The following is a 13937-nucleotide window of genomic DNA, read 5'->3' as shown; positions in this document are numbered from 1 at the left end:
AAGTTTCATGCTTTCTACCAGACGGTACTAAAGATCTGGTTAAGAACTCGTACCTACTATTAAATCGCGTATAATGAATTTACAATAAAATTCATCCCGACGTTTCGAACACTTTACAGCTTTACAGCTTCACTCTATAGTTTGGACAGTTTAGTTTCGTAGCTATGGTTTACAGCATTTTGACGTCTTTATATAAAGCACTGAAATAGGAAACCTAGGTCCACCCTAGGTCTATGATATAAAGATGAATATAATTATTGTCTATACATCATTAATATCATTATTCTAAATTCAAATATTCCCCAAAAAAGCAAACCACTTCAAAGAAAAATTGACAGAAAGTCGCACGTCTTTTGTAACTAAGTCTCAAAGTCAATCAAACGTCAATTTATCTTAAATATTACAATAGAAAAGTGCAAAATTTAGTTAAGAGTTGTGAACTGTAATAAAGATGGATGATCAAAATAACATTGGAATAGTGTAATCCAGAGTGTGTAAGTAAAGCTTGTTTTTTTCTTCTCGGGGCGTCCGTCTACTAAAGTAACGGGAGTTCTGTTAGCCTGCTGAAAGCCTGGTGTCCAATAGCCTCTCAGTTGCTTTTGGTAGCTCTAGTTACCAGCTGTTACCTTAATCTTACTTGATGATAGAACATTTTAGAGCTAGTCCATTGAAAATTTTAGAGCAGGCTCCTTCTGCATTTCTTATGAAACTGCGTCCAGCGAAGCGTCGAATCGCATTCAAATGTGGGTGAATTTCTCAGAGTGATTTTTTTGTGGCGGAGCTGATAATCATTGTGTGGGCCAATTGTTTCCAGGTTTTTATTTTCTTTATGAAAACCAATCCTAAAATACTACCTTCGGCAACATTGCAAATTGTTACAAGTGTTATGTATATTTATTTAAAAATAATTTTCCATCGAAATTCTAATTTTGGTGTAGCGTCCAGAGCCTGTTTTTAGCGGATTATTGCTATGGTAAATCCAGTAAATCCGCAGCTATAAAGAAAACTTGCCATAACTTCATTCTTTATAACATTAAGTATATTTTAAGATGACATAAGTCAATATTATTATAATTACATACAATTTGACACATAACTGAGCACCAAAAGTTGTCCGGGGGAAAGAACCAATTTTGGTGGTAAGTATTGAAATCATTTTTATGGTTTATAAACGAGACGCAGCAAGACGAACCAACGTGTCGTAACATGACCATTCAGGTTCGTTCCTGCATTTAGACATGACACGAGTGTCATACCTTGCTGGATTGGTCCGCCCCACACAAAAATATCTAATTTTGGTGGGTCGTAATACTTTTTCCACCAAAATTGCATAAATTTTGGTGCTGAACAAATTGAGGGCAGTAACGTTTTTGGTTTTATTTTTGATTTTATTTTTTATTTTTGTGGGTAGACCAATTTTATTTTGGTGGCGATCATGTCATTGAAATAGTAATTTCTCTAAAACTACTTATTATAATGAAGTGTCATTGATACATAACATTGGTAATAATTAGTTATGTAACATCAGTACATAATTTCAAGAAAAATTACAAAACTAAAAAAATCCACCGAAATTAGGCTAATTTCGAATATGTTGAAATTCACCCATGTATGAGGACTCAATTCGACGCGGCTCGATTACGCCTCAGTGGGCGCCAGGCTTAACTTCTCCATGCAACCGCGTCAGCTAGTGCACCCTCTTACTCTTACAAATAAATAAATATTACAGGACTTCTTACACGAATTGACCGAGTCCCACGGTAAGCTCAAGAAGGCTTGTACTTGTAATTCCGGGTACATAAACAATAATATATATAATATATAAATACTTATACTTTATACACCGTGTTTCACTTAACACTAAAAACCTGAAAACAGTTTAGTTTATGTAGTTATACGCGATTAAGTCCCGGTTTTTAAAAATAATTATCTGAAAACAGTTTGTTCAGAATCGAGAGTAGAATCGATTGAGCTATATCTTGATAGGGGTAATATTTTTATTTAAATTAGTATTATTAGTTATTTTTTACGTGCCCATTCTATTGTATTCGTAATACAACATTGTGTATATCGCATTGCTAGAGGTTGTTTACCTTTTTCAGTATTTAGGGGTATTAATACTGGCTGGTTACTTGGACGATTATTTTTTCCGCTACTAGTTTGACGTTGTTTGTCAGTTTAATCTTAATGTTTATCATAAGTTATAACAAATTGAACTCGTACCTAATTACAACCTTGTCATTTTGAATATTGGGTTTAATTTGCTTATTGCAATTACCTGTCCAATTTGAAGTTTACTGTGATAAAGCTTTAAAGTGTTTTACAGTGACATCTTAGCTGTCTATTGGTAAACCATTATTACCAATGTAGCTGTCTATCGTTGCAGTAACGTACACAAATAAATAGTCTTATGGTTTATGATGGTAGTTAGCAATTATTTTATTGAGTGTAGAGCTAAAAGTCAAGTAGAGCTGTACAGAAAATTAAAAATTCAATTTAAAAAAAGTAACGATCAGATTAAAAGATGAATACTCTAGACGAGTTTAAAAAAATAAAAATCAGTTGGGGTGTCTGAGGTTTTGAGTGATACCAGAAACACGTTGTATACATAGAAAACATCCATGACTCAGGAACAAACATTTGTGCTCACCACACACATGCTGCCCATACCGGGATTGGAACCAAGGATCGCGACTTAGCTGGCAGGGTAACTATGCGCTAGGCTCGACCGGACGTTAACAACATTCAACAAGGTTTTATTACGTTTTAAATACGTTTCTGTGATAAAACATTCTTATAATGATAAAACAGGTTCATTCTGGATTTTGTAGATAATTGTTATTTCAGCTGACTCATTTAGGAGCCATTCAATTTTAGATTGATTTTAACGTAACTTAACCCTTTTGACGCCACTTTTTACGCCATTTCCTTATTTAGTCATTCCAAGTCTCTCCCATATTGTCTTTCTACAGATAAAATTATATACCTATTAAGAAAAAGCTTTGCACAGTCGGATTTTTCAAATTTTTGTTTTTATCGCATTTATGAGTTCCATAAATTTAGAAAATGAATCGTAAATCCTACGGCTGGATATAGTGTCATGCGGACCGACCGCACGGAGCGATCCGCACGACCAATTTGTATGAAGTTGATGTTGTCATTGTCACGCACGGACTCGTCAGTTTTATGGCCGCTGTACACATATGGCCAACGGTTCCACCAACCCTTTGTGAAACCCCTTGGCCAAGATAAGAGCCGCTGTTTACACATTGGCGAACCAATCACTTGGCATTGGCTCTTCATGAAAGATGGACGTGGAATGGAAAAGTCTAGGAAATTCTAGATCATAGACGTTGACAGAAAAATTTGATTAAAAAATAATAACCCTGTAGTAAAATTAAATTATTTGAAATATTAACAATTTTTTGAATATTATGATAAGAACATTTATCTTTTTTAGGAAATACATTAAACATTTGCAAGGTTATTTTATTTCCTAAAATCTACACTATTATTGACATTGATAAACTTATTATTTTCGTAAATATTTCACTACCGTCCTCTCTGACGGCTGACGACCAACTGAATGAAGCGCCAACGTGTAAACGCAGTTGGCCATTGGCGCCAAGATCCTTTGATGTGTGGACAAAAAACCGACCCCAATCGGTTGGCCGGCAAGCGCAAGCGCCAACTGCCAACTTACGTCCAAGTAGCCCTCTACACACTTGGCCAAGGGGTTTGGTGGAACCGTTGGCCATGTGTGTACAGGGGCCATTACTCTAAAACGCTCCCTGAACTTAATGCATATTAGTCATGACTGTGCGGATCGCTCCGCGCGGTCGGACCGCGTGACACTAAAACCAGCCTGTGATGGTTACGCAAAAAGTTTCACATATAATACTAACTCTGTTTTTTCATACTTCCAGTCTTTCCATAAATAATCCTCAACAAAGCGCATCATGGGTGGTGAAGGTAAAGGTAAAGATGGGAAAGGTAAAAAGGAGAAAGAGACCGGGACCGCAGCGTTCATCAAGGATTTCATCGCCGGAGGAGTTTCGGCTGCGGTCTCGAAAACCGCCATGGCTCCGATCGAGAGGGTCAAGCTGCTGCTGCAGGTGCAGCATATCTCAAAGCAGATTGCGGAGAAGGATCGTTATAAAGGTTACTATTGCTTCTGTGGCCTTAGTGTAAACGGGCTCAAGATTTTTTTTTTCTTATTCCAGCTATTTTTCCCGCGGCTTCACCCGCGTACAAAAAGTAATCTTATTCAAACATTGAATTTTGGACCCCCATTTCATCCCCTTAAGATGTGAATTTTGAAAAATCCTTTCTCAGTGCTCCTCTACATTTTATAAGAAACCTACGTGCCAAATTTGGAATCTCTAGGACAAGCGGTTTCGGCTTTGCGTTGATATGTCAGTCAGTCAGTTTATTCTTTTATAATATTTAGAAATGGGCTTACTCTTGTCCACAGACTAGCCAAAGGCAAAGACTGGGCCTACGATGGAGTCAGGTCGGCCAGAAGATGCCTGTTTACCCTAGATTTGAAGGTTGCCGGGTTATACGAGTTCGGAATTATAGCCACCGGCAAGGAATTCCACTCCTTGGCAGTGCACAAAACGGGCTCAAGTTTTGCACAGCTCAACGGGCATAGCATACTAGCACAGTATAATAAAGCGTACTATTACTATCACAGTACAGTATGGCAACTCGCTGCTTCCCGTTGAAAGTGCCTCCCACCCGTTCTCGGGTACATCACAGTTACCGCCTGTCGAGAAAGCGACCCGTCGGCATTGTAAACCTATTAACATTCTTCAAAAATACTGAGTGACCATTTTAATGCTCATAACATCCTCCAATGAACTGACATTATCTCCGCAGGTATAATGGACGCACTGGTCCGTATCCCCAAAGAGCAAGGCCCCGCCGCCTTTTGGCGTGGGAACCTCGCCAACGTCATTCGGTACTTCCCCACGCAGGCACTCAACTTCGCCTTCAAGGATAAGTAAGTTTAGACTCTGTAAAGATGTTGCTGCAGACGCCATAGATTTTTGGAGGGCGAACTGCCCCAACACTGACCTGTCTACGACTCCCTGCTCGCAACGACAATGGGACAAGCCGCTCTGCGTTCTGGTACGGGAACATCTCTACAAAACGTTCGACAAGCCCCGCAGAGCGGGCTCGTTTCCTTGCTTTGCAAAATGTTAATCACTGTCGGTTTTTTCCTAGCCTACTTACTCAAGTGTTCTTTTGCTTGATGTAAACAACTCCCGATTTGATATTAACACCGGTTATTGTTAACTCCGTTTACTGAACCAAGAAAAGTGTACCATCTAGGAGGCCCAGAAACAATGCCCCGTAAGAAACTGAAATGTCACTGTCATGGTCGCAACACGGAAGATCATTAGACTACAATTCATTCGCACATGTAGGAAGCGATTGCCATCTTAGTTACGTGGTTAGATTACAAAATTTTACCAAAATCGTTTAATTAAATGGATCAGCAAAATTACTGACTACTACATCGAAAATATTTTTATACAAGTGCAACGGATAGTATGGATACTCTGTGGGTCCATGATTCACTTTTAGTTGGTCAATTGTAAAATCAACTCTGTCCACGGATTTGGTACGGAGCCACGGAAAATTTATCACGAAAAATATTTTACAGATATAAGAACCTGTTCTTGGCCGGTATAGACAAGAACAAGAATTTCTGGAAACATTTTGCCGGAAACTTGGCTTCAGGAGGCGCTGCCGGCGCGACCTCTCTGTGCTTTGTGTACCCCCTGGATTACGCTAGAACTAGGTTTGTACAACAATTAGGTAACAAATCAAATTATTACTAACCCATTCGCTGACACTATGTCGACAGCCAAACCACTGCCGCAGAAAAAACATACCCATATAAATTTTCAGTGACAGTACGTCGACAGGCGGAGCACTGTTTGTTAGCGAAAGGGCTAACCTGTTGTCAGAAACCCTCAACCCATTATGTTGGATTTTGTTGAGGTTTCCTATCTTCTTCAGTCGTTCCCTCAAAGCTGAGGATCGTGACATCATGTGATTCTGTTGAAGATTAGATCCCTCCATAGGCATCTGTTCCTCGTCAAGCGCATGGCCTCGTGCAGTTTCCTATTTTTGATGCCTATTCAATCATCGGTATCACAATAATAATCACAGCTCATGAGAGCCTCAGATCCCTTTGGTAGCTAATCCCAAAAATTGGCGTAGGCGCTAGTTTTACGAAAGCGACTGCAATCTTCCAACCCAGAGAGTAAACTAAACCTTATTAGGATTATTTTTTTACTAACTAAGTAACACTAGAAATAGGATCAGAAATTGTAACGTGTAGGTATTTTTGAAACTGGCCGGCAGGTTAGGAGCGGACATTGGCAAAGGCAAAGATAAGGAGTTCAACGGTCTCGTGGACTGTCTGATGAAGACGATGAAGTCTGACGGGCCGCTCGGTCTGTACAGAGGGTTCATTGTCTCAGTGCAGGGTATCATCATATACAGGTAATTTAACCGTTTTTTGATCATGCCGCGGTGTATTTGTTGTATGACTTGGGAATTGAAATGGAGATTGTTGAGGATGACGACCGACTTGGCCTAGTCGGTAGTGACCCTGTCTGCTAAGCCGCGGTCCTGATATTCGTATTTGTTCCTGAGTCATGCATGTTACCTATTGTCCCAGAGCTGTAAGAACCTCTTTTTGACACATGACAGCATCCAGAAAACGTAAACTCGCGCAACCTCATGAAATTTTAAATAAAATCCTGTAATAATATTTAAAAAAATCAAGTACTTAAAAACAATATTTCGCTTACTTTAAACATAATCTAACACATGTTAAATTTTTGCGGATCTTCGTTAGTGAGTATTTTACGATATTAATTTATCACGCAGGATTTACTTATTATGTCATTTATCATTCATTTTTATTTTTAAACTAGTGCTGTGGCAGTATGTGATCATTTAGATTCAAATGACATTTCAATAAGTTGACAAAAATCGTATATTTGTTTAAGCGCCTCCTTGTACATAGGGCCTAATCGATTCAACCAATTCTAAATTAGTCGTTACATTTGGCAAACGATACGTCTCAGCCACATCGCAACATACTTCAAAACAAATGTGTCAAAAATGTGAACTTACAGATCTGGGACAATATGTATGTTGTATATACCTCTATCGTTGTCTGAGTACCAACAAAACAAGTATTCTAGAGTTTACCGTGGGACTCGGTCAATATCTGTGTAATAAATGTCATATGTCATATAATAATGTATCTGTTTTGACGTCATTTCCATACGTAGAGCCGCGTACTTCGGGTTTTATGACACGGCGCGCGGTCTTCTGCCCGACCCTAAGAACACGCCACTCCTTCTATCCTGGTTCATTGCTCAGGTACATAAATACTCACTACTTATTATTATTAACATTTTTAAACGCCAATACCCTAAAGTCGTTACTACGGTGCCAAGAACATTTTATTATAGGTAGTATTATGAAGGACGCTGTCAAAGTCATCTTGACTTCCGACTTGGCAGTTTTTTTTATCTTTATTTAAAGAGCTTTGTCACTGTTGTGATGATGTCGCTCAGTACAGATATAAACAATACATTTTATCATCTACTCAATCCTAACGCAACAAGTTTATATAAACTTTTTGCATCCTCAGATAGTGGTTGCCCCAAGATTTGGTTGCAAACCCCAACTTCAAATAAGATTTTATTCTTGAAATATTTTCTTGCACTTTCGTTCCGGACACATTCTATGAAGACATGGTATGCATCTTCCAAAATATCACATTCGTCACAGTTTGGCGACGACACCTTTAATATGCCAATTTCAAATAAGGTTTACACTAGCTCGCTTGCGCCTGTTACTCTGCCTTTTTAGTTATTGATGAGTTGTTGAAAAGGTTAAATTTAAGCTTGTAAAATCTGATTTTATTCGAGACCTTTGAGATCATAATCAACGAGTAAAAGACAACGAGCAGCAACAAGTGACAACAGTTAGATTGATCCATTCCCTATTATTTCAGACGGTGACAACGGTAGCCGGTATCCTCTCGTACCCTCTGGACACGGTGCGTCGGCGCATGATGATGCAGTCCGGCCGGCCGGTCCACGAACGAGTGTACAAGAGCACCGCCCACTGCTGGGCCGTCATCCTCAAGACCGAGGGCCCCAAGGCCTTCTTCAAAGGCGCATTCTCCAATATCCTCAGAGGCACGGGAGGCGCTTTGGTGCTCATCCTTTATGACGAAGTCAAGAAACTCCTGTAGATCATGCTCCTAGTCAAACCAGTTTTTTGTACCCAACTTTTTTTCTCTGACCTGATTTTGGGTGTAAAAATGACTGTATATACCACTAGTGTTCAAATATTTGCTTTGTTTTGAGCTATTTAGGTACAGTCAACAATTTGAATAATTCATGGCTATTTTCTTGTTATGTAGATATTTATATTAAGCAACGCCAGTTCAAGAAGCAATTGTGTAGCTGTGAATTCAAATTGGTCGAACGCAGGATGTGGAGAATTTTGTTTGTCCAAAATTGTCATTAAGGTCGCAACTGTCAATATTTAGAAATTGTTAAGTTTTTTTTTAATTAGCTTGATGCGATGGGGATATTTTATAGGAAAGCTAGAAATAACAATGTTAAACAATATGTAAAACCAAAGCCTACAAAAAGATCCATTGACAATCATGAAGTGTAAGTGTGCCTTGTTGATTTAGTGACATCTTAACAGGTGTTGACTGACGTCGGATAATGCATATATTATAATGTCCATGTATTTTAAATGTGAAAGAAGAAATAAATTACATTTATTCTTATATATTACCATAGTTTTATTTCCTCCTTCTACGTAATGTCAGGGTTACACCAGGGGACATGGGATATATTCCCTGTAGACTTACCAGGTGATCCACTAGAAATTTTCTCAATGGAGTTACTGATAGTAAGACTTCCAGGGCACTATGACCATGTCAAAATGTCCATGGGGACAATATGTCCAAAGGTCTAAAGCCAAGGATACACTAGGGGACAAATGTCTCACGACATGTGTCGGCGACATGTCAAGCGAAGCCGGCCGATTTCGCCTGACATATCTGGCGACATCGCGCGACTTATATCCTCAGCGATGTCTAACGAAGTCGTACGACTTCGCGAGACTTCGCCTGACATATCTTGCGACATCGCGCGACACCCGATGTCACTGCCCACACGTGTCGCGCGATGTTGCCAGACATATCGAGCGAAGTCCGGCAACGTCGCGTTACATCACCCGATGTCACTGGCGACACGTGTCGCGCGATGTCGCCAGACATGTCGAGCGAAGTCTGACAACATCGCGCTACTTCACCCGACGTCGCTGGCGACACGTGTCGTGGGATATTTGTCCCCTAGTGTATCCTTGGCTTAAATGTCTATGGGAGTCAATATGTCCAAGGGTCATAATATCCAAACGTCCTTAGAGTCAATATCACAGAGGCAAAAAGTCAAAGGGTCAAAACGTCTAAGTAGACAATTGTACTAAGGGTCAAAATAACCAAGAAGTCAATATGTCAATAGCGTCAACATGTTTAGAGGTCGAAACGTAAAAGAAGTCAATATGCCCAAGAAGTCAATATGACGAAGGGTTAAAACGTCCAAGAAGTCACTATGCTCAAAGAGTCATATGCCAAGGAGGCAATGTGCTCAAAAGTCAATATATCCAAGGGTCAAAACGTCCAAGGAGTCAATATTGAAAAACAGGAACTCTAACCACCTGGCTACTATGACTTTGCGCGACTTGCTTCGGCGGTGGCGACTAGCGGATCGCGCATAATACAAAAACAGCGCGGAAAAGGAGAGACCCCACGAACTTCTGCACCGGCGACACAGCGCGCGGATTTACTCAAGCGACCGGCGACTGCGGCCAGCGGGCTGGCAGGCCGAACATACAAGGTGCTCGAAAGCGCGACCATGACTCAGAGGGGTGCGAACAGTCTTAGCGGCGGCGCGGATCAGGCGGTGATTTTACGAATAAAACTTATTGAAAAATCAACGCATAGGGGGGTAAAAACAGTGTGGAATACTGATACTACTAACTTAGATGCCGAGGTAAAAACTGCTTATAACAATCTAAGTTTTGATTATGTCATAACTCTTTTTTTTAAATAATAAACTAGCTTTTTTCCGCGTCTTCGTCCACGTACTAAACGTAATCTTATTCAATCATTTACAACAAATAAGGTTTTCAGTTGGATCCGTAGGTTTATATGTAGGTACAGGTTTGTCCGCGATTACAACTTGCATGTATTCGACTTTTTGACTCCTTGATCATGTAGATTCATTGGACGTTTTGACCCTTGGATATATTAGCTCAAGGACGTTTTGATTCCGTGGACGTTATGACCTTTGGATACATTGACTCTTTGGACGTTTTGATTCCTTGGACGTTATGACTCTTGGACATTCTGACACTTGGGAACATTCACTCATTGGACATTTTGACTCTTGGACATATTTACCCAGAGGACATTATGACTCTTTGGGCATATTGACTCCTAGGACGTTTTAAGCTTTGGAAATGTTGATCCTTTGGACATAATATATGGACTCCATAGACATTTTGGGCAGATTGTTCCCATAAACATTTTGACACTTGGACTTAGTGCCCTGGAAGGAGAAATAGGAGCCCCTGTTTAAACAGTGACGAACTTGATAGCTCATCGCTTACTCGCTTTTGGTGGCCACAAGTGCCTAAGCCAGAATTTGAAAACAACCTGATTTGGGAAGCAGTTATTAGTAAAAGACAAGTTTTGAATAAACATCTCATTTATTCACAGAAGCGCCATATGGTCAACATTCAGTTACCTTGGATTGCTATGCGTCCCAAAAGCTACCATATTTGGCATCGATAATTTAGGTTTCAAGTGAATCCGGAACTTATATAGCCTCGGGTCTTTGCTCGCTGTGGTAAACACCACCAGAAAAAGAACGAACCAAATAAAAGGCCAGCTTTATAATTCACTTTATATCGCATAGCAGAGCGACACCCCTTAATGCCCAGTGCCTCGGATTGCTGTCTGTCTCGAAGTCTATAGATCCCACGTATTTGGCATCAGTTCTTTGAGGTTTTCTATAAATCGGGCACTCGTACAGCCTCGGATCTTTCCCCGCTGTGGTATTGATGGCAAAGATGTAGATGATCGGCATTTGTTCGTACAGGACTTTCGGTTTTGATTCGATCAGCTTCCCGGATTTTCTGTCTAAAGATGCACCTGGAAAAAAGAAAAGTTACTTGTATGTACCACAAATCTCACAAGACCTGTGGGTGGGGTCTGTTGCCTTTAACTGAGATAAGTATATCAACAACATATTTTTTAATTAAAGTGATGAATAAAGACCTGTTCACACTAGTTGCTTAGATACTCCGCACATCATGCCCATAAGTTATTGTTGATTGGTGCCATTTGTCAACTCATACAAACTTAAGTACAAAACATATTTTCTCAACCATGGTTTTCTACCGCGTATCGTGTACCGCGAAATAAAAATTACCTTCATGAACAAACAGTCTGTTACCTTCTAGAAAGAGTCCGTAGACGTAGACGCCTTCAGCCGGCCCCTCGTGAACGTCCTCTCGGTTCAATTTTGTGATAAGATTCTGTAGGACCACGGAGTCCAGTGCCCAGCCTTTGTGACTCCGAGTTACCTCCTGCCGAAAGAAATTTTCTATTAATACATTTTGAAGTGGATAAAAATCGAAGTCTAAGTGAAGCTATCATGTTTTTCATGCTTTAGTTACATTATCAATTATCTCATTCACTTGCCCTTCTCCCATTACCTGGGGTCGACGCAGCGGATCTTCCTCCTCCATTCTTCATTCAGCCGTCATTTCCATACTAATACCTTTCACTCTCATATCATTCTTCACACAGTCCATCCATCTTTTCTTAGGCCTTCAGTGGAACGGGGTAGTGTACCCTTGTCCATCCACCTTCATATTTACCACTCGTTTTGTAACATTGCTTTCATCCTTCCACATTACATGCCCAGACCATGATAATCTACTTCCTCTCACCTTCTTTGCCTTCATGATTCAGTTACAGCAACTTATATCGAACCTATTGGATCTGAAAGAGAGAGCGACACACAACCTGTCTCATAGCAGTGAGGAACCCCTGAGGGTTGAAGAAGCCAGTCATCCAGAAGGCGGTAGGACGGCCGTTACGCAGCCATACTCGGTATTGGTGCTCACGCTCCAATAACTCTGTGTACCAGAAACCTAGAGTTGCTGACTCCCAAGAAACCTGTAAGCAAGAGAAATGGAAATCATTTAGGGTCTTAAAATGACGTGCATAATTGTCAAATTCAACCTTTAAAATATGACTATTTGAACCGCTACATACGCGTTCTCATCGTGAATGATACAATCTTTATTACTTAACATGACGATAAATCCCTAAATGCACAAAACTAAATCGATCTTCCAAGTCTAAAAGCTCAATAGCATGTCACCTTAAGCCAATTCTGAGGTATTCTGGCATCGTACATAGCGTCGAGACTCTCTCGAAGGCCCTGACTCATCACTATGGTTCCGTCGATGGCAAGCTTCAGGTTGCACAGTGTGGACTGCACCGATTTGATCACTCGCTGGATACGGTCGATCTCTTGTCTGAAAGACATTCGAAGAGAGTATTAGCGGGGAATGTAATGGAAATTTGCGATAATACTTTAGTATGCTATTTGTTTGTCTAAACCGCATTTGTTCCCCAACTATAATACCAAATTAGAGGAAGGGAAGCCCTGTATTAAAGGGCTGGGTTAGCTGTCTGAAGTGATAGCCGTTCTCTACAAACACTTCTGTAGCTACGAGTACTGAATTAAAAATGGTGGGCTAAAGTCTAGTCTTAAACTTACCTTAAAAAGATGTTCATTGGCAAAAAGGCTCCCATCTTAACTAGAGCCTCTCTAACTTCAAAACTAACGTATTGTTTTGGTAATTTTTCCAACATGTCTTCAGCCAGCCTGTACACGATACTTTCGCGGGTCTCGCCACCCTGACTACCACCTTCTTTTGGTTGCACACTCAATATTGTATCAAGTATATCTTTAGCACTATTGATTTGATATGTGATGTCCGCATTTCCGTGAAGACCAAACACCTCCGGAGTATCAGTCAATGGAAGCTGATTGATATAATCAACGTATCCAGAGAGATTCCTAGTCTGTGGCACTTTGTAACCTTTGTAAAACTCAAACCCTGGTCGTAGCAATACATCACAAAACCACACGTTGGTAAAAGTTGTCAAAAGGCGTTTGTCGAAGTCATCTGTTACTCGTCCGCCATATTGGACTTCTCCGAGCATATAACAGATTGTTGGCCAAGATATGCCTTTCTTAGGGTCGATATCGTCGAGATGGTTCTGTATAAACTGCACGCTTGCAGCGTAATCGGCTTGATTGAACTCGTATGGAATATTCCATCCTAAAGGTCCGAACTTTCGTCGTTCTTGCACGATTGTGTGTAGGAACGCAACTGCGTACAGCAGGGGTGGCCATTGGGATAAAGATGAGTAATCTAACGTATCTTGAGTGATATTTTGGTAAGTTCGTTTCATGCTAGCTCTGATGCCTTGAGGTGGCTCATTAGTGAATTTAATTGCCATTTGAAGCAGTCCTATTGGGAATTCCGTATGCACTTCAGTAGTTAGCCATAGCCTGAAGGATTCCTGTACATGTTCAGTTTCTATTAAAGCATCCATGGCTTCTACACAGAAAGGAAGGGACAAGTGGATATTTTGTAGTAGTACCCAGCCTCCTTCGTTCATGGAGTCTGATATCATCTTTCTTGCGACGATTTCTTGACCCTGACCCATCGATACAGCTTTTAATTCTGAAAAGAAGATTTTAAAAACATATAAAGTACTTTCCGCAGTT

At 40.3% G+C, this 13937-nt stretch overlaps 2 protein-coding genes across 3 annotated transcripts in view; one reads left to right on the top strand and one right to left on the bottom strand.

Moving 5' to 3' along the window:
- The first annotated feature begins 392 nt into the window (after nucleotides 1-392).
- Nucleotides 393-8820, top strand: LOC125240583 (ADP,ATP carrier protein 2-like). 2 transcript variants are annotated; one of them, XM_048148532.1, is made up of 7 exons: nucleotides 393-494; nucleotides 3927-4161; nucleotides 4882-5005; nucleotides 5672-5809; nucleotides 6379-6519; nucleotides 7320-7410; nucleotides 8051-8820. In XM_048148532.1, exons 2-7 carry the CDS (start codon nucleotides 3960-3962, stop codon nucleotides 8291-8293), a joined length of 939 nt encoding a protein of 312 aa, XP_048004489.1. In that variant the 5' UTR covers nucleotides 393-494; nucleotides 3927-3959; the 3' UTR covers nucleotides 8294-8820. The 2 variants fall into 2 exon arrangements, with proteins under 2 accessions (XP_048004489.1, XP_048004490.1); XM_048148533.1 differs by lacking the exon at nucleotides 393-494 and adding an exon at nucleotides 2613-2707.
- A 2036-nt stretch (nucleotides 8821-10856) lies between these two features.
- Nucleotides 10857-13937, bottom strand: part of LOC125240509 (dynein axonemal heavy chain 5) — a 110825-nt gene continuing 107744 nt past the window's right edge. Inside the window, exons 47-51 of the mRNA XM_048148400.1 lie at nucleotides 12918-13893; nucleotides 12516-12672; nucleotides 12155-12307; nucleotides 11580-11712; nucleotides 10857-11275 (exon numbers count right to left, since the gene is read on the bottom strand). Of these exons, the coding sequence (XP_048004357.1) occupies nucleotides 11022-11275; nucleotides 11580-11712; nucleotides 12155-12307; nucleotides 12516-12672; nucleotides 12918-13893 (1673 nt within the window). The 3' untranslated portion in view covers nucleotides 10857-11021. The remainder of the gene's footprint in view (nucleotides 11276-11579; nucleotides 11713-12154; nucleotides 12308-12515; nucleotides 12673-12917; nucleotides 13894-13937) is intronic.

This window comes from Leguminivora glycinivorella, chromosome Z (genome assembly GCF_023078275.1).
Source record: "Leguminivora glycinivorella isolate SPB_JAAS2020 chromosome Z, LegGlyc_1.1, whole genome shotgun sequence".
In the NCBI taxonomy this organism is placed as follows: Eukaryota; Metazoa; Arthropoda; class Insecta; order Lepidoptera; family Tortricidae; genus Leguminivora; species Leguminivora glycinivorella.
The sequence above is the reverse complement of the archived record's forward strand: the minus strand, read 5'-3'. Positions and strand labels throughout refer to the sequence as shown.